At 40.8% G+C, this 21,564-nt stretch overlaps 2 protein-coding genes across 2 annotated transcripts in view; one reads left to right on the top strand and one right to left on the bottom strand.

The window, feature by feature from the left end:
• Positions 1-17,188, top strand: part of LOC120538746 (dickkopf-related protein 4-like) — a 37,467-nt gene extending 20,279 nt beyond the window's left edge. The window contains exons 3-4 of the mRNA XM_039768179.1: positions 3,806-3,937; positions 15,368-17,188. Of these exons, the coding sequence (XP_039624113.1) occupies positions 3,806-3,937; positions 15,368-15,687 (452 nt within the window). The 3' untranslated portion in view covers positions 15,688-17,188. The remainder of the gene's footprint in view (positions 1-3,805; positions 3,938-15,367) is intronic.
• A 48-nt stretch (positions 17,189-17,236) lies between these two features.
• Positions 17,237-21,564, bottom strand: part of polb (polymerase (DNA directed), beta) — a 62,923-nt gene continuing 58,595 nt past the window's right edge. The window contains exon 14 of the mRNA XM_039768178.1: positions 17,237-17,818. Coding sequence (XP_039624112.1) covers positions 17,724-17,818 — 95 coding nt within the window. The 3' untranslated portion in view covers positions 17,237-17,723. The remainder of the gene's footprint in view (positions 17,819-21,564) is intronic.

Genomic DNA, 21,564 nt, shown 5'->3' with positions numbered 1-21,564 from the left:
AAGTGGAAGGATTAGATTGACTGGCTGCTCTATAATGGATCTTTATAAAAGGTGTATGTCTTGTGATGGACCATTCTCTATCTCTTTTGGGTCTTAGGTGCCAATTAATACTGGAAAATGTGGGTTGAAAAAACACATGGATAGATGCCGTGGCCAGTAGGGGGTGCTCCAGCTCCCCAAATATCCGACGCAACAGGCACAGGCATAAGTCCAGCAAACACACAAGGCTTTATTTGGCTGCGGGAAATGCTTTCAATTGATAGAAAAACACAGTTTAAAGCACACAGCACTTTATCTTCTTTCTTTCTCTTTGTATTTTCTGTCTCTTCTTCCTCCACTCCTTCCGACAAACATCATCCTCTGACTCCCGGAATGAAGACAGGTGGATTCTTTTAAGTGATCTCCGGATGTATTTCCGGTCTCCTGAAGGCTTGGCATGAGAGCACATCCGGGTAAGGCTGGAGCCTCACTTGGTAGAGCTCCCCAGTCCCCACAGCACACCCTGGCAGCACTCACGGCTCCCAACAGGGCTGAGTCACTAAACTCCAATTCCCATGAAGCCTAGTGGGAAACTGTGGTGCTGCCACAACTAGGAGGGCTACTGTGACGATGTGGGTTCTGGCTCCACACTCCCTTTGATGTTTGGAAGCACTTGAACCCAACACCGTCGATGATGAAACCGAGTGAGCTAGTCAATGGAGGCAAATAAACAATTGAGCAAGGGGTGGTGCAAAAAGTGAATAGTGCTTTTATTTAAAATCCAACAAAACAGGTGTTCAAATAAATAGTGCAGTTCAAACGTTCTTCATTAAATAAATAATCCACAAAAAGAACGTGGAGGTAAAACCAATAAATAATAAAAAAAAAAAACCAATCCTTAAAAACCAGAGGTTAAAATCTTCTTGAGGAAGCAGTTCTTAAAACAACAAGTCTGGTGCTTTTCTGGTAGCGTCTCACCTGCTTATCCCGTTTGGGCTTAGCAGCAGGCAAGACGTTCTCTGCAGCTGCCCTCTTCTACACACACACACACACACACGAGACTGGAGACCTCCCGATCTCTGGCTTCGGTCTGGCACTCATCCCAGTCCCCGAGACTTGATTACCCCAATGGCCAGGACGCACACATTGGGGACTCCACCACCAAGTCTCCCGACTTCCGCTGCCTTTCCACGGCCTTCTGCGGCTCGTCGCTTTACTGGTCACTCCCGCTACCTGATCGCCAGCGGGAGCAACATCCACTCAAACACCCGGGTGACGGCCTTACACCCAGCTTCCTCACAGCTGCCCTCGAGCGCTCGATCGCGCGCTCACCACACGCACGCACCGCCTGCTTCCTCGCTCCCTGTAACCTCCGTCCTCTTTTTCTCCTCTCTCCATTTTTCCACCTCTCGTTCTTTTTTTCATTCCTCAGCCGCCTCGCGCTTTTTAAAATGACGCGGGCCACATCACGAATGTGGGCAGTTCCTCACCTGTGCACTCGGTGAGAAACGCCCACACCCTACGGATCGCCCCACGGCTCGCTATGGCCCAACGACTCCTCGCTAAGCCGCGATCATTTATTTAAAACGAATGGGCTGTGGACCCGCTGCACCACAGCTACCTTATATCACTCCTGGGGAGATGATGCCCTGTGAACGTTCTCTTACCAGGTCCTTCCAGGGCAGTCTTGCCATGGCCGTTTGCCACAATGCGTTCAAATTTAGGAATAAGACAACTTGTTACTGTTTGCTGTCAGGAAGTACAATATTACAATTTGTGAAAGTGGGACAGCTAACCACCAATTTGTTACCCTTGTTAATGCCCCCCTGGCCACTAGAGTGCACTTGAGTATCGAGGAGGACAGTCCTGCCCTACCTAATCACACTCTGTGGTATGAGAAGTCTGCAGGCAATCCTAATGCTGCTAGGGGCAGCTTCTCAGGGGGTACCTGCAGACCTTTGAGTGCTGGCTGTTTGTGAAGGCTTACCTGACCCAGACTTAAGAGGCTCCTGCAGTCAGGACATATTAGGGCTAGGAGTTCAGAGGAAGCACTGCTAAGCGGCTAGACAAGTAAAGGAGGCCAGTGGTGAACAAGTATGTGAGCGATAAACAGGACGGCCAGAAGTCTTAGGTGTTTTTGTCATTTTTTTGTTTGTGGGATGGTTGTTGAGACTGTTCACCTGCATTAGGCCCTTTTTTGTTACTTTTGGTCATTACTTGGGTTCAAGGATGAAGCATCTAGGCAAGAACAATCCCCTGACAGGGTGCCAGTCCATCTCAGGATGAGCACTCACACACATGGGCCAATTTAAGATCGCCAATCCACTTAACCCTGTATGTTTTTGGACTGTGAGAGAAAATCTGAGCACCTTTAGGAGACCCATGCAGCCACGGGGAGAACATAGAAACTCCACACAAAGAGGACCTGGGATGTGAACCCTGGTCTCCTACCAGGAGATAGCATGCTATCACGCTGCCATCATGCCATCCACAAAATGTATATTATAATCGAGAATATTTAGACTTTAAACATTTAAATCGATACACATTTTACTATTTCAAATATCTGATGCAACTCCTTATGTACTTCTTCCACATGAAGTAAACCATCACATGTCTTATAAACACCTAGCTTACGCTAACTCATGAACTACAATGAGGAAGGACAGACTAAGGAGGAGGACACAAAGGAGGAGAATGAAATGAAGATGCTGACAGGACTTAGCAGCAGGTCAATAAGCCAGAGAATGTGATGACACGACAACACTGCATGCTAATAAACTTAATGAGTGACCACCATACAGTAGAGAGTTCGGTATATATCCATCCATTCTCTTCCGCTTATCCGAGGTCGGGTCGCGGGGGCAGCAGCTTAAGCAGAGAGGCCCAGACTTCCCTCTCCCTGGCCACTTCTTCCAACTCTTCCGGGAGAATCCCAAGGCGTTCTCAGGCCAGCCAGGAGACATAGTCCCTCCAGCGTGTCCTGGGTCTTCCCCGGGGCCTCCTCCCGGTTGGACGTGCCCGGAACACCTCTCCAGGGAGGCGTCCAGGAGGCATCCTGATCAGATGCCCGAGCCACCTCATCTGACTCTTCTCGATGCGGAGGAGCAGCGGCTCTACTCTGAGCCCCTCCTGGATGACTGAGCTTCTCACCCTATCTTTAAGGGAAAGCCCAGACACCCTGCGGAGGAAACTCATTTCAGCCGCTTGTATTCGCGATCTTGTTCTTTCGGTCACTACCCATAGCTCATGACCATAGGTGAGGGTAGGAGCGTAGATCGACTGGTAAATTGAGAGCTTTGCCTTACGGCTCAGCTCCTTTTTCTCCACGACAGACCGATGCAGAGCCCGCATCACTGCGGACGCCGCACCGATCCGCCTGTCGATCTCACGCTCCATTCTTCCCTCACTCGTGAACAAGACACCGAGATACTTGAACTCCTCCACTTGGGGCAGGATCTCTCCCCCAACCCTGAGAGGGCACTCCACCCTTTTCCGGCTGAGGACCATGGTCTCAGATTTGGAGGTGCTGATTCTCATCCCAGCCGCTTCACACTCAGCTGCGAACCGATCCAGAGAGAGCTGAAGATCACGGCCTGATGAAGCAAACAGGACAACATCATCTGCAAAAAGCAGTGACCCAATCCTCCTGAGTCCACCAAACCGGACCCCTTCAACACCCTGGCTGCGCCTAGAAATTCTGTCCATAAAAGTTATGAACAGAATCGGTGACAAATGGCAGCCCTGGCGGAGTCCAACTCTCACTGGAAACGGACATATATATGTATAGTAGGACATATTTTATTTGGTGTTCTTACCTTTCCAGATGTCTGTGCCCGGCCGGAGGAGGTGGTGACTGTCAGAAGCATTACTACTGGTCAGGACGTCTCTGCATCTAAAGGAAAGAACAGACAGCGCATTCTCGAGAACAAGCCTAAAAAGCAATCCAGCAGTAAAGGTAAGAGAAACTGAATGCCTTATGCAGGATCTATTACCAAATGTAAGAACAAAACAACATAGCAAGTCTGAGATGTAGTCATCTTATCTTGTAGTATCAAATGGACTGTCAAGTGAATTTGCTGGCACTGGCACCCAAAGTACAAATGGCTACAACGTGCTTCTGCCAACCAGTGTCAAACACTTAATAAAAAGTGAAAGAGGGTATGAGCTAAGCACAATGAAGTTAATGCTTTCATAAAACAAAATCATTGCCTTGGCATTCTTTTAGCCTCCTGTCTAGAGGCGTCACTAGATACTGACCTGCATCACGTGGCCAGGAGGAGGTGAATTATTACGGCACAAGTAGGAAGTGAGGGAGGTTTCCCCAAACCCAAAATTGAGATGTAATTACTGCCTAACGTATGTGTTTGTTAGGAATCCAACTTAAGGTGCTTATTTTGGTAGCAGTGAAGCTAAGGAATTTAGTCCATCTGTCTTTCTCATCTTAAGTGTAGGCGGCAGTGGCAGTTGTTGAGAAAGCATCAGGGTATCTTCAACCTGACAAAGATTAATACAAGCTTATCTTAATCCAGGATATCTGTTCTAGTACGTAATTGATTATTAATACAAGGATGACAGTTCATTTGCCATCCTTGATTCAGTATGTGATCTTGCGCAGGTCACCAATAGCTATTCGTTCCTAGAAATGCGGAAACACTACAACTTTATTATCTTTTAAAGCCGTGTTTCTCAACCTTTCTAAAGTTGTGACCCACTTTTTCCCCCCATGTATATAAGCGTGTGCACTACTCATCAAGTACGGTTGGGACACTAACTGGTGAACTGAGCAAGAACTTCAGAGCAGAGCCCCGCTTGGATAAACTAAGCCTGCTGCGACACACTATAACTATAAGCAATAGCAGCCTGTAACCCAATGGTTGACAAACACTGTTTTGAAGCACCTTGTGTTGCTGTCTTAATCATTGCACAAAAAAAGCTTATTTGTCCTGTACCTTCAGCTTGGCAGAAAGTCTTCACACGTGACTAAATTATTAATTTGGCTGCCCAACTCACTGCATTATCAAGCCTAAATGAGCCATTTCACCTTCTTGAGTATTATCTGTACTAACATGGAAACGATGAGCCTTAAAAGTGTCATGAAACTATAACTATATCTCTCTATTATAAAAGAAAATCCTGAGACAAGACTATTTCCAAAAGATTTTTTCAAGTCCCACAAGACAAGACTTTGGCCATGAGATGTTTCCAAGTTCCTCCCTCCTATCAACCATATTCAACCAGGCACACGGTTGTGGACACTTTTTCTATTGTGTCGTTTCTTGTGACTGAAGACAGAGAGATATAATTAAAGTTAGTAAAAATCTTTTATTGATACACACCAGGCAAAGGTAAAATGACAGAGAAGCACAGTCCTAGGACACCTGCCCTTCGTCTGCCCCGAGGGGTCGGTGTCCCAAATTTTTATAGGGCTTTTGTCTTATGACTTTAGTTACACAAGTATTTCAAAATATTAGCCTGAATCAGCACTACCAGAAATCTACAGGTGGAATACATCTGTTAGTTTCCTTAGTTTGGGGCTCGATGAGTCCACACTTGTGGTTTTTTGTGTAGTAACCTTAAAACAAGAAGTAGCACTTAGCACGCATACTTTGGGCACGCAGGGCCTGCATGACCCTTGTCACGTACACCAGATTGATCAAGCTGATTTGTATTTTTCCTCACGGTCCTCTCACCTCTCATTCGTGTGAATGCTTTTTACAGACTCAGTTCCTGCTCTCTGCTCTCTTTTCCTAACTTTAAGATCCCAAATTAAGAGGACTTACTATGTCCAAATCTTATTGAAGAATTTTATCCTTAACAATTGAAGGGGTGAGTTCCAAAACCTGCTAAGTACATTTTTTGGCGAACTTTAGGTGAAGCATGGTTCTGACTCATCAAAGGGTCGGCTATGTGCTTGGCATTGAAGTGGGCTTCAAAACCTGCTAAGTACCAAAATATAGTGCTATAAATTTTGATGTGAGTTCCAAAACCTGTTAAATACATAACCAGCTAAGTTCCAAAAGCTGCTAAGTACACCAGCCAATCATCTCAATATGCCACACTCAGAGTTTTAGGAAGAGACTGGCAGGTGCTTAACTACAAGTCTGCAACTGCAAAAGTCGACAAAAAAAAAACTCCCATTTCACTTGACAAAAGTTCGCGTGGTGAAAATAACAAGAAGTAACATAAACATAAAGACCACGTATTCGGGCGACTTTTGCAGTAACAGTATTGTGAAAAGTGGCAGCAAAATAAAAAACTTGTCAGCTGACCCACTTCCACTGAATTGTTGCGTTAATCCAGGAAAAGCAAAGGATGTCGAAATGTTGCTTAGCAAAATGGGAGTCAATATGGACAATCCGCAATCAGAAAAAGTTAAAGAGTTCTACCTCCCAATCATTGGAACAGCCAACAAAAACACTAAACCAATGGCAGACAGTGATAGTGAAATATATGATGAAGACGATGTAGAATATTGACATTCTAGAGATTGCTTATAACTTGTTTAATTTACTACTTCAACAATGCTTAACAGGAATTCATGACTTTTAGCATTACTTTATAGCTAAATAGTTTAGAGACTAAAAGCTCTGAATTTCTTTTGTTATATAATAAAAATATTTCAAGATCCAGAGCACTTTTGATGAAAGTTTCTACTTATAGGTTTATGGAATAGCATTGATTTAGCGGCAAAACCTGCTAAGTATGTTTTTTTCCTATTTTTTACAAAAATGTAAAATATTTAGATTTCTGAGATGTCCAGAAATTGACCTTCAGTAATGTAGCAACCAACATTCTTCAAAAAGAATTTTAAAAATATCATTTCAAATACTTCAAAATTATTTTTCTCCTTTTCACAAAAAGTTGTCTCCTGTACTTAGCTGATTGTGCAACTCAGCTCTTCAATTATCAACAGAAGAAGTGAGTACACGGGCAATCCTAGCACCAAGAAACGATGAAATCAAACGAATGAACGCGAAAATTGACTATCGGTTACACGGCAAATTGGTTAAATGTGTATCAATAGACTATGCTGAAACAGTTGGTGGTGATGGTGCAGAAGATGAAAACATCAACTTACAATATCACGAAGAATAACTACAACTGTTAACACCGTCCGGTCTTCCACCGGCAGAATTACTCTTGAAAGAAGGATGTAACCAAGAAAGGTAATGTAACACATCTCCTGTGGATAACATTAGACACCAAAGGAGATCTTGATATGCCATTCGTATTAAAACATTAACTGTTTCCCGTTAGAATTGCTTTTGTAAAGAAAATTAAATTACAGAGACAAACATTCGAAAAAGTCAGTTTATTTATTAGAGAGAAAGAAACTAAATTCACTCACGGGCAGTTATATGTTGCATTATCAAGATGCAAGTCAAAACACAGAATCAAAATTCAATGAGATATTGACCAAAATTTTTTTTGAAAAAGTTTTTACTGAAGTTTTACAGTAAAAGTGTTAGTTTAAAAAGTATTTGCATGTTAATTTCAAAGCCAAACAGAACAAAATCGTATAACACAACAGATATCTCTAATGCAACATGAAACCATTTACTTTCATATTATTGTGTTTTACTATTTTTTAATACGGTTAATTACTTGCTGTAATGTAAAATAGTTAGTTCTATTATGCATATGTAATAATTCCCATCCTTCTATATAAAAGCGGTTGGGATTGTCCTTCCGTCCTGTGAGTGCTACGCAGGCGCAGAGTTTCACACACGCCCTGTCCATTTTGCAATGCACGATGGGATTTGTAGTTTCGTTTTTCTAGGTAACAGATGATTTTCTACTCCAGACTGTGCGATATTTTCTTCTTCTTTCTTACTCTATTAAAGCGGTCGGGATTGTCCTTCCGTCCCGTGAGTGGAAAGCGTAGCGGTATTCCGCTTATCACAGACTTACTACTTGCAGCTTGTGGTACGAAGCGACATGATGTGAGCAGAGTTCTGGTGCTCCCATCGTTCCCTTGCTTTTGTGAGTGATGCGCTGGAAAAATAGACAAAATTATGTCTCTGGAAATAATTAATGTTGATGGAGTACAAATGCCTCACCGCGTAGTAAATATCAGGGGGATTCAAAAGGGCGACCTCAATATAGAAAAAAAGTTTAAATTTCATCACAAAAATAACAAACTACGAGTATTAAAGTAATACTGCTCAAATGCAATATAACCAAATTAATAAGTTTGTATAAAATATCAAATTGATCTACATATTGAATTGCCTTAAGAAGTGGTCAACTTAAAAGGCGGGTCAGCCTAGTGAAAATAAAAAGCCGTTTAAATTGTACATCCGCTTCCCTATACGCGAGTGGCTGAACCGCAAAGAGGATACCGTGTAGCGCCGGCCCAGGGGTTGGTGAGCAAAGCGAGCAGGGGGCCAAGCCCCCAGTACAGTAATATAAACCTTCTGTTAATTTTCTGTACTTCCTTAATCTAGGTGTTACCATTTAAGGTTGGCCAAGGACTTTCCTGGCAGCACTGGATATCAAGAGCACTAGTCCATCACAAGGCACACTCAAAGCACACCCAGTGTACACTCAGACTGATTTAGAGTCACCAGTAAAACTAACCTGCATGTCTTTTGAATACACAAGAAAAGCTGCACATTCTAAACAAAAAAAGGAAAAAAAATAAACTCGTAGACAATGGGATGAAGTGTACACTTCCTAAAGGCAGTTATCAGGATGGGCCTCAAGTCCAGTTTTCTGGATCGGTTAGGCAACAGTGCTAATATGAAGTTGGTCTCTAATAATCACTTGAAACTGTTTTGATGAAAAGGTATGCAAAAAATAACGTGATACATTTATACTGCTTTTACTATTTCCAAATAAATGAATAGTTACATGGATGTAGATCATTGCATATATAGCGACTTTACACACAATTTGGGCTCTGATACCATGAATTATTTTCTAAAACCACCGGTAGGTGCAGAGTTAGGGGTGGGTGGACTCTAATCACGTAGCATTGGATGCGAGGGAAGAACCAATGCCAGCTGGAACACCAAGTCAGTTATAGTGCTCACTCATACTAGTACCAAGTTTTTCCTCCCACTTCCCAGTAACATAACTGGTGCTGCATGATTTTGGGGGAGTATATGAGTAAGCATGCCCTCAGATGGACCTCCACCTCAGCCAGGGTGGGTTCCTTCCCTGCACCCAGTACTTTAAAGATATGCAACACATTTTCAATGTCAGTTTGTTCTGTAGCAACCTCTTGGAATTGAACTGAGAGTATCTGTATTTTTTCCATTACATATCATGAATCTCTTTGGGATTTTAAATGTAATTAAAGTCTCCTTCAATAAGTCTCAATCATTAATGTTGGGTCATGAGCAGTGGACTTCAAGGGTCCACTAAGAACGCCCAAGTGTTTTATTTACAGGATGCCATTCCTTTGTGAATAAGGCAAATGAGCAGTTTAATGATTTAAAAAAAGTATTAAAACATGCAGCAGCGTAGATGTTATTTTTAAAACAGTGTAATGGAGGCAGTTTTTATTTTCGCAAACTTTTAAAAGGTTTGGCATGTTTATATATTTTCCTCTTGTGACACAACCACCAAGGCACTGTGGCACCACGATCTGTAAAGGACAGCGAAACACCAAGTCATACTTGTATGAAGCTCATACTATAATTATTGGTAACTGCTGTTCTCTGGATGTTCAACTAAGATGTGTCCCTCTGTACGTTTATTCCTTCAATATAAGACAGGCCAATAAAACAACCAAATGTCTGGAAGATTGTATAGCTTTTGACACTGCTACACATGCAACTTATTAATCTCCATTACCAGCTCCTTTCATGCCCACTGTTGGTCAGCTTTTAACGATTCTCGCACGGCCTTGCCATCAGCATCGTCACGTGTGATTGAAGTCTGTCTAATGCCATGCTCCACACCTTCCTGGACATATGAATGTATCCACCTCCTATAACTTCAAAAAGCTTCTGCATTCTGAAACTCGAACTGGTGCTCTCATCTGGTGAGTAAGTTTTACTGGCAGATTTGAGAAATTTGGGACATTGAGACCTGCTAGAAATGTTCACAGTAACACAGTAGCTTTATACATGCATGCCAGATAAATTAAATATATTTTGGAGGAGAAAAACCCCACAGTGCTGGACAAGGATCACATGTTTACTGCCGTCATAGCACAAGAGATTGTAGGGTTGTTGTGGTCAACTGGGAACATGGACTATAAGCCATGCCCCAATATCAGGGTGCCCAGCTTCCATGGAAGGTTTGAGATGGGAGTCTCTTCCTTTATCACCAAAGATTTACACTCAAGGAAACTCTAGGAAGAGATGTTTCTTGAAGCAGATCTGACACTGACCCTAGCCTCGGCATGGCTCCTTGCCCCCTGAATTTCCAGACTAGACAACATCTATGTGGAGTACGTTTGTTCACCCAATGCCTATATATATACTGCTCAAAAGAATTAAAGGAACACTTTTTAATCAGAGTATAGCATAAAGAAAATGAAACTTATGGGATATTAATCTGGTCAGTTAAGTAGCAGAGGGGGTTGTTAATCAGTTTCAGCTGCTGTGGTGTTAATGAAATTAACAACAGATGCACTAGAGGGGCAACAATGAGATGACCCCCAAAACAGGAATGGTTTAACAGGTGGAGGCCACTGACATTTTTCCCTCCTCATCTTTTCTGACTGTTTCTTCACTAGTTTTGCATTTGGCTACAGTCAGTGTCACTACTGGTAGCATGAGGCGATACCTGGACCCTACAGAGGTTGCACAGGTAGTCCAACTTCTCCAGGATGGCACATCAATACGTGTCATTGCCAGAAGGTTTGCTGTGTCTCCCTGCACAGTCTCAAGGGCATGGAGGAGATTCTAGGAGACAAGCAGTTACTCTAGGAGAGCTGGAGAGGGCCATAGAAGGTCCATAACCCATCAGCAGGACCAGTATCTGCTCCTTTGGGCAAGGAGGAACAGGATGAGCACTGCCAGAGCCCTACAAAATGACCTCCAGCAGGCCACTGGTGTGAATGTCTCTGACCAAACAACCAGAAAGACTTCATGAGGGTGACCCAAGGGCCCCATGTCCTCTAATGGGCCCTGAGCTCACTGCCCAGCAGCATGCAGCTCGATTGGCATTCGCCATAGAATACCAGAATTGGCAGATGCACCACTGGTGCCCTGTGCTTTTACAGATGAGAGCAGGTTCACCCTGAGCACGTGACAGAAGTGAAAGGGTCTGGAGAAGCCATGGAGAACATTATGCTGCCTGTAACATCATTCAGCATGAGCAGTTTGGTGGTGGGTTAATGATTGTCTGGGGAGGCATATCCATGGAGGGTCACACAGACCGCTACAGGCTTGACAAAGGCACCTTGGCTGCCATTAGGTATCAGGATGAAATCCTTGGACCCATTGTCAGACCCTATGCTGGTACAGTGGCTCCTGGTGCACAACAATTCCTGGCCTCATGTGGTGAGAGTATGCAGGCAGTTCCTGGAGGATGAAGGAATTGATACCATTGACTGGCCACCACACTTTCCTGACCTAAATCCAATAGAACACCTCTGGGACATTATGTTTTGGTCCATCCAATGCCACCAGGTTGCACCTCAGACTGTCCAGGAGCTCAGTGATGCCCTGGTCCAGATCTGGGAGGAGATCCCCCACAACACCATCTGTCATCTCATTAGAAGCATGCACCGATGTTGTCAGGCATGTATACAAGAACACAGGGGCCATACAAAGTGCTGCGTACAATTTTGAGTTGCTGCAATTAAATTTTGGCAAAATGGACTAGCCTGCCACATAATTTTTTCACTCTGATTTTTGGGGCGTCTTTGAATTCAGGGCTCTGTAGGTTGATCATTTTCATTTCCATCAAATGATGTGGCATCCTTTCGTTCCTAACACATTACCCAGTCTATATCAGTATAGATATCCAGGAGGATTTCTTTTTCCCATTGAGATCTGATGTGTTTTCAAAGTGTTCCTTTAATTTTTTTGAGCAGTTTATGTTCCTTCCATGTTCACAAAATTTGCGAGGTAAATTAGCGACTCTAAGTAGGTGTTTTTATTATTATGTTATACTAGCCAAAGTACCAAGTATTGCCGGTATAAATAAATAGGCAGAAACTTATTTTTTTAAGAAATGCATCATGGCTAAATACAACCCTCAATGTGACAAAAAAATATACTATTAGACAAAAGCTATAATCCTGAAAGACAATACATCTTTTCCAATCTTCTTGAAAAGAAAACCGGGTATGTACCTGTGGTCTTTGAGATTATGCTTTGGCCAGTAGAAAACTGCTGATGATGATGATGGCCTCCATCAGCCATAGCACACTCCTCTTGCCCGATGGACATGTCCATTTCAGCACCACCCTCCTGTTATAACTCTGCTCTCCAATATAACAATAGTGAACAAACAAACAGACATCCAAATGACTTAAGTCTTTATTTATATATATTTAACTGAGCATACGTACAACTCTTTCTTTGCATTTGAAACACAAATACTTTAAGTGACATGCTCAGTGTCACACGGTGAATAAGAGACAGAGAATAAACCAGCAACCTTGGTGTTTACAGTCCAAACCCTTAGCCACTACAACACGCCACATGTCGTTGTACGCCCGCACATACCATGTGAGGGGGCTGACGTCCCACCTAGTCCTGGTCCCTGCCTTGCACCTGGCGTAGACTGGGGATGTGAATGTCCAAGGAATTTTTTTTTAAACATTAATATAAAGAAGCAGAAATGTGTAAATATTTACACAGAATTCTGAATTTAATTTCAAATCACAGCAGCTCAAAATTCAGAGATTTATTTTTCAAATTTTTTGCATATTAAGCTGAGCACAAAAAGGCACCGCTATTTATTTCTTGTTTTATGCTTAAACGTTTGGAGGGGAGGTTACGAATGTGCAGCATGCGTTTTTCTGTTTTTTATTGGGATGCCTTTCTCTCTTTCTTATTTGTGTGCTCTCTGTCTCTTGCTTGCTCCATGCCAGAAGACAGAAGCATAGCAAACATGAAGAGGCTGCCTATTGACTCACTTGATGGATTCAACACTTCAGTATCTTATCAACGTGTTTAAAAAAGGGAAGAAAATGAAAAGGAATTGGACAGGGGTTTGGGGTAAACCTTATTAAACTAGACAAGACCTATTTACCCAGTGCAGAGCACACCATTTTGAAGTTTACACACAAGTGCACTCATCTCCCAATACAGCAAAAGTTAAGAAGCAAGTGACCCGAGTAATAAAGGTCTACACTTAAGTTTATCATTCCAGGAAGAAAGAATATGTGAGATTTGTTTATTTAATATGTAAATTAAAACATGAAATCATAACAAATGTTAATACTGTACACAAAACTTGGGTAATCATAAGTAATTGTAGCAGTTTGCCAAAATATGAGAAGCTAAAAACTAAACCCATAAAACAAAACAAGTCACTTAATATAATTTTCTTAAATTGCTACTTGAATTGCAACACCAATGCCTTTTTATTAGTTAAGAAGAATGTAGAGTTTTAAATTCAGTCTATTTAAGTGCAGATTCATATTAAGTCTATAAAAGAAAATTAAAGCACTTAACACAAAATACACTTGGGCTACTAGACACTTACAGCTGGAGTTGGAGAAGGGTGTCCCTGTTGAAACTCCGCCAGGAATGAGAGAGAAAGAGCAACCTATGAGTGCAAATACTTTAGTTTTAGAACAAAATATTTTATAAAAACTAGTCATTTTATTTTAAAAAGTATAAAAGGTGGATCAACAAACTGTTTTGTGCACCACCAACTTGCCTGAGTGAGCAGCCAGTCCCAAGTCAAGTCCACTGTTAAAGCAGAAAGAGCTCACAGACATTGACAACTGCTATATAGGATGATAAATATTGCTCACTATACTCACAATATTGTGTCATGAATCTAAAAAAAAAAAAAAAAAAAAAAAATATCGGACACTTTTTTAGTGTGGTTCTACTGCACATGATCCTAATCGAGTGGCTCAGTCTCAAACTTTCTTTCAGTTATTTGATTATTGCCTGAATGTAACCTCACTGTTGCTTTCGTGCCAGTGTTAGGATACGTGTTGTATTTAGAGGTGCATACAGATTGAACGTTAAAGATGAGGGAGGATTTCCTGGTCTGTTGGAGGGTGCTATTTATAACACTTTGTTTAGTTGTGCCATTTTGATTTACTGTATCCATATACAACTTGACAATGCAGCTATTTTAAAATCTTTAACTCTGTAAAGCGCACTCTTATGTTTGTGTAGGTTAGGTGCTACCAGTTTTCGAATTTCCTTATTAACTCTGTAAAGCGCACTCTTATGTTTGTGTAGGTTAGGTGCTACCAGTTTTTGAATTTCCTTATTAACTCTGTAAAGCGCACTCTTATGTTTGTGTAGGTTAGGTGCTACCAGTTTTCGAATTTCCTTAACAGTTTCCATCTTCAAATCACCTAAACACTTTTTGCTTCTATCCCTAGTGTAGACAGTACTGTTGATAAACCCTGCTCACCACAACCCTACTCCTTGTCTTTGCTTTTGTTCATTTTTTATTTCCAGTTTTCTGTTAAATGCATGATACCAGAAACCAGGCTTCTTATGGCAAAAACTTTAAAATGTTAATTTTGTGCTAATAATGTGCAATAAAGTCAACATTGTAGTAAGCCCAAGCTAAACTTTAAGATTTGGACTGGTGCCCAGAAGGGTGTTTCGATTTGGCTCCACAGTCAATTAGGCCTCTTATATTGTGTTTCTTTCTTTCTTTCTTTTTTTTTTTTTTAAACAAACCTTCTCTTAACAAATTGGACAGAAAAAAGTGTTTGGATCTACGTGATGCCAAATGTAATTAAGGTGCAATGTACTTTGACAGCATAATTCCCTGTTGTTTGCAGGCTTTTAAAAGCCCTCAGAGGTAGACCAATGAATGTACAGTAGCTGTAAGTTGGTTGTTTATGTTATGTTAAAAAGACGTTTAATTTAAGAATAAAGCAAATAACACCATAAATCAAATATGACATGGTGCTGGACAGCACAGTGCATTACTGCTTCTTACTACATAATACTAGTTTGATTCATGGCTAGGGAGCTTTCTTTTTTTGCCCCCCAGAGATGCCAGTGTCTTTACACAGTACCATGAGAAATGGTTAGATAAACTGACAACTCCCTACTGGCACTATATGGCTGTGTGCCCTGTGAAGGACTAGTGTACTGTTAGAGTTTACTACAGTCTGGTATCTGCTGCTGCCAGTACAGCCTAGGAATCTACTTCATATTAAAGTATATAAAGCAGGCTCAAAAAGTGAAGGGTTGGGTGGAAGTTCATTCTCTAACCATTACAGTATGGAAAAAAGTAAGAGATTTCCCGTTTGTTTTTTGTCTTAATGTAGGACAGGAAGGTGACAACTGCCTACGGACCTCAGATTGTGCACCTGGATTGTGCTGTGCACGCCATTTCTGGGACAAGATTTGCAAGCGCATGCCCAAGGAGGGAGAGGTGTGCTCTAAACGGGGACGAAAAGAGGTCCCCCAGAGCCATGAGCTGTTTCAGCGCTGTGAGTGTAGCCCTGGCCTCAGCTGTCGACTTCAGAGTGACAACAAAGACAAACAAAATTCTCGACTTCGAGTGTGCCTGCGGCCCTTAGAAGGTTCCACAAAAAAGGAAGCTGGCAGCAGCTCAAAAAAACTTAAAAGGAAGCGGAGACACTGAAAGGACATACCCTGTGCCCCTGTCTAAGGGGTCATCATCAGAAGACTTTATTCACCAGTCATTTTGATACTGCTGCCAGGAGTCTACTAAAAGGTCCAATCATCCCTCATATTCACTTCTTGTGAAGGACGCCGCTTCTAATGAATGAACAATCACTACAATGGCATTTTAATCAAAATATCTCAAACTGTTTAAATATTCATCTCTCCACTAGTTCAAATTAATGGCTCATTTACACGATTCCAATTGGGGAAAAGCTTAACCCACAACCAAATGGCACTTAGTAGAGTAAGACACTGTAAATAACATCAATCAGTTCATGCAAGCACTACTGCATATTCACAATAACAGTTGGGCCACCCATAAAAAAAAAAAATATTATGTCCTAGAAGGAAATCCTCTTGAACACATGAAAGTTACACACTTATCCAGGCCTTTACCATAAATTGGGCCCAAATAAGTGTGAAGTGAAAAATCTTCCCATTGCATTAACCTATTGTTTTAGACTTTTCATTGTTTAAGAACGTTTACTTTCTTCAAAAGATGGAAATGTTCTTGGTTTGTAACAAATGTATTCAGCGGTTTGATTCAACTGAACTTTTAAGTGCTAAGGAAGCCAAAGTTTAGCTATGGAGTTATGTCAAAGGCTGAGTTGACAGTGCTGGTGGTGTGACAGAGAACAAAAAAAAAAAATAATAATAATTCAATTGTGGATCATAAAACAGAATCCATTCAAAGAAGCTCTACCACCAGCACTGCAAGGCAAATAGTCTTTTTAATATTTATAGATAAGCATTTAAGACAAACTCTGGAGAGGCTGTGCCCAGAACCAAAAACCTATACAATAACATTCACAACAGACTTGACGTTCACTTCCCATTCTCTAGTTGTATTGGCAGCTGCTACACATATGTACAAGTTTAGTACAAGATTACGTAATCTGCTCATTAGAAAATAAAATTAAAGTGAGTTACTTAACATATTTACTTAAAATCTTAAGTCTTTCATACAGAGTTTCAAAAATGTAGGAAGAACTAAAATATAAGATATTATATAGATACTTAAAAATGGCCGTACCTCTAAAATTAAATATTGGCCATTTCATACTAGAAGTAGCTCATCCCTATTCACTGTCAGTGCGAAAGAAAACACAAGGCACTGTTAAGTACTGAGTGATGCATAAGGCGAGATTGCAAGAAGGTGGAATAAAGAATAGCAGACACCATCCGATCCGATAGTAGAAAAAACAGGGGAAAGTTAAGATACTGGCATGCCATACTGCAGGTCCTGCAAGGTGAAGATAAGAAGGTCAAGCCACTTTTTTTCTGGAGGCACAAGTAAAGACAATGACAGAAATATTAACATTTCCATAGTTTTGTTTTTCCTTTGTGTTTTTAACAGAATAAAAACTGTATATTGCTATCACCACCTTTATCTTTCAGCTTAGTCTTTCAATGCCTCCTCTTAAAAGCTCTGAATTTTACAACCAGAATAATTAAATGTATATTTTTATGTTAAATCTTTCTTTTTCAATAAAAGTAAAACATAATAAAATTTGATCTGTATTTATTTTTTGTATTTTATACATTTTCTACACACTTCACACTTACAATGTAAAAGTAGCTGTGTTCATCCAAATGATGCCATATATCAAGTAAAGTTGTAAACCCATGATGTCAGACTGCCTCCAGTTTTCAGCAATTCATTCATTCCCTTAGACCAGGGTACCCTCTCCATGATCTCTAGTCACTAGATAACATGATTCATGGTGACTGCTCTCTCATACAGAGGTTACATATTTCTAGTTTGTTGCTGTCTGCATATATTATAAATTAACACTTTACTTAAAAGGAGGTATAGGAAGAAGTCCTGGTCATTATAAATTAAAAAGAAAAAAAAATACAGAAGTCTCTAAAAACCTTTTGTACAAAAGCCAGGCCTTTTTTTTTTTTTTTAAAAAAAAGAAGCTTTTAAGTTATGCTCATTAAAAACACAAACACACTTTCACACACAAAAAGTTTGCTGTTCATCAGTTGTCACTCGCTGCGGTCTTTGGGCTCTCGATATTTCCACTCGATGTAGTCAAAGATATCTTTCTCGCTGTCCACTGGTAAAGGCTCACCAGGGACACCTGTATAAAAAAAAAAGAAAGAAAAGTAAGAAAGAAAAAAAAAAATATATATATATATATATATATATATATATATATATATATAGGGAGAGAAAAGAAGTCATAAAAAGAAATTTGAGAAGGATCAAGAATTGTCCACACAAGAATAAATGCGTATGGAGAGTACAAAGTGCAGTATAGTGTTGTACATTGAAATGCACAGAAAGAGTCCCTCAGAGTCAGTATAAACCCGGTACCACTATACCATGACATCAGGTATCTGTAATCTATATGATTAGGTGGCAATCAGAGATGGTGTATGAACAAGTAACCTAATCCAAATCTTGAAAATTCTCAAGAACAGTAAGAAAGTTAATCCAACAGAATTTATTCAGTTACATTGTGAAGCATATACTTGAAGACACCAGTGGAAAACAAGGGGAAGTGCATTTAGCATTTAACCCTGTAAGTATATCTTCACTAAGAAAGTTGTTTAAAACTTTAATTTGAAGTATGGCTATTAAATAATGAGACTGATGCTTTAACTTAACTTTAAAGAAGACAGCGTACATTTCAACTCCTTTTCCTTTCATTACTCCCTTCCTTCATCTACATACAGCTGCATTCTGGGTTTCCTCTGATCAATGCATTGCTGCAGGTTATCGTTCATCAGTTGTCTCAGCAGCTCCATTATCTGCCTCACCTCAGTATTTGATCTGAGTTCAGACTTGACATTTGGAAAAAAAAATTACATGGAACTAGGTCTGGTGCGTAGGGAGGCCAAAGCCTACTTCACTGAGATTGCAGAGTGGGTTAATGTGTTGTTCTGATGAAGGATGAAACTTATTTCCCACAACCGTGGCCAATTGTTTGGCCAGAACATGTTCAAAGAAGTAAAATTTGCCTGACAATGGACCATTTCTGCAATCACTCCGATTTTAAGTCATCAATCATTTCATGATTTCTTGGACTTCTTGCACATTCCTGTAAGTTTTTTAATGTGTGTGGGCATCCAGGATGTTTATCGTCTTCGTCATCCTCTCAACATAAAAAAAATTCTTTGTGCCCCTTGAACACATGTGCATGAGACATGTATTCTTCACAGTACACCTCAGGTGGCATTTAAAAATTTTTTGGTAGCTGTCTTGTCCAATCTAATCAAAACTTTCAAAATGATAAATTGCCCATTTTTGAAGTGATTAATTTTCATTATTAGTTCACGTTAATGTGTTTTTTTCTTTTGCGTGGGAAAATTAATCGAAACATGCAGGGCTTGTTTATGCTTGTCCAGGGTCAATGTCCCCCCATCCAGTTCCAGCCTGTGTGATGCAGTTCTTTCCACAGAAGCCCAGTCTTGTTATTTAATAGCCACACCTCATAAACTACCAAGTTATGTAGGCAAGATCAAAACTGTAACAACTCTTTAAAATTATCTAGATGACGCTGGGCTTGATTTACTTAATAATTTCTTCTTGATTTTTACACTTCTAATGTTCTTACATTCTAGTCAAGTATGTACATTTATGGTGTTTCTGAACAGTTGACAAAAATACAAAAAAGTAAGTAGAGAATGACTTAGCATGCAACATACAGTATATACATAATTACATACAATGTATTTGCAACTACACTGTATTATACTTACACACACCAGTATATACAGTACACCCCAAGAAATGTTTTTTGTTTTTTAGCAAATGTGGCCATATCAAGATGTACGTTTCGTGTAAACAGTATCTATAGATAAAGGTGATATAACAAACATAATGCCACATTTACATTTTGTAGTTCACTGTATAATTTAAATAAACATAAATGCAAATTTTGCATGTGGAAAAAAGTAAGGATAACCTTACATGTGCCACTACCTAAGATACTATACATGTGAACCAGCTGCACCAGATCAGGTGCAAATGATTCGCACATCATTACAGAGGACCTGTCATATTTAAACCTAACTCAGGCATTAAGTCTGGTTTATTCTTTGTTGCTGAAGTGTGCATCAACAGAGCTCTCTGAGACCTTTAGAAAGGTTACACTCATCTGCAAAGAAGTTTTTTTTTGCCAATTGTATCAAAAATTTGAGGTGTTCTTTATAGATTGGATAAATCTGAATCCAAAATCTGGCAACAAAATTGCTGTATCACATCAAGTTTGTGAGAGATGAAGGTGTAAAATAAAAACAAAACCATAAAATAAATTACTTAGACTTGAAAAGACTTAGACTTGCAAATGGTACAGGGCAATTGGCACTTTCACTAGTAGACTAAGGAATAATTTCCACCCACAGGTTGTAAGGTTGCTTAACATTCAATCATAAGGACAAATATTGAAACATAACAAAACGTGTGTGTGTGTATATGTATGTACATATATATACACACATATACAGTGCATCCGGAAAGTATTCACAGCGCATCACTTTTTCCACATTTTGTTATGTTACAGCCTCATTCCAAGATGGAATAAATTCATTTTTTTCCTCAGAATTCTACACACAACACCCCATAATGACAACATGAAAAAAGTTAACTTGTGGTTTTTACAAATTTATTAAAAATAAAAAAGCTGAGAAATCACATGTACATAAGTATTCACAGCCGTTGCTCAATACTTTGTTGATGCACCTTTGGCAGCAATTACAGCCTCAAGTCTTTTTGAATATGATGCCACAAGCTTGGCACACCTATCCTTGGCCAGTTTCGCCCATTCCTCTTTGCAGCGCCTCTCAAGCTCCATCAGGTTGGATGGGAAGCGTCGGTGCTCAGCCATTTTAAGATCTCTCCAGAGAGGTTCAATTGGATTCAAGTCTGGGCTCTGGCTGGGCAACTCAAGGGCATTCACAGAGTTGTCCTGAAGCCACTTCTTTGATATCGTGGCTGTGTGCTTAGGGTCGTTGTCCTGCTGAAAGATGAACTGTCGCCCCAGTCTGAGGTCAAGAGAGCTCTGGAGCAGGTTTTCATCCAGGATGTCTCTGTACATTGCTGCAGTCATATTTCCCTTTATCCTGACTAGTCTCCCAGTTCCTGCTGCTGAAAAACATCCCCACAGCATGATGCTGCCACCACCATGCTTCACTGTAGGGATGGTATTGGCCTGGTGATGAGCGGTGCCTGGTTTCCTGCTAACGTGACGCCTGGCATTCTCACCAAAGAATTCAATCTTTGTCTCATAAGACCAGAGAATTTTGTTTCTCATGGTCTGAGAGTCCTTCAGGTGCCTTTTGGCAAACTCCAGGCGGGCTGCCATGTGCCTTTTACTAAGGAGTGGCTTCCGTCTGGCAACTCTACCATACAGGCCTGATTGGTGGATTGCTGCAGAGATGGTTGTCCTTCTGGAAGGTTCTCCTCTCTCCACAGAGGACCTCTGGAGCTCTGACAGAGTGACCATCGGGTTCTTGGTCACCTCCCTGACTAAGGCCCTTCTCCCCCGATCGCTCAGTTTAGATGGCCGGCCAGCTCTAGGAAGAGTCCTGGTGGTTTCGAACTTCTTCCACTTGCGGATGATAAAGGCCACTGTGCTCATTGGGACCTTCAAAGCAGCAGAAATTTTTCTGTAACCTGATTTGTGCCTCGAGACAATCCTGTCTCGGAGGTCTACAGACAATTCTTTTGACTTCATGCTTGGTTTGTGCTCTGACATGAACTGTCAACTGTGGGACCTTCTATAGACAGGTGTGTGCCTTTCCAAATCATGTCAAATCAACTGAATTTACCAAAGGTGGACTCCAATTAAGCTGCAGAAACATCTCAAGGATGATCAGGGGA

This window comes from Polypterus senegalus, chromosome 11, assembly GCF_016835505.1.
Source record: "Polypterus senegalus isolate Bchr_013 chromosome 11, ASM1683550v1, whole genome shotgun sequence".
Classification (NCBI taxonomy): domain Eukaryota; kingdom Metazoa; phylum Chordata; class Cladistia; order Polypteriformes; family Polypteridae; genus Polypterus; species Polypterus senegalus.
Note: the sequence above shows the minus strand (reverse complement) of the source record. Positions and strands in the feature narration are given on the sequence as shown.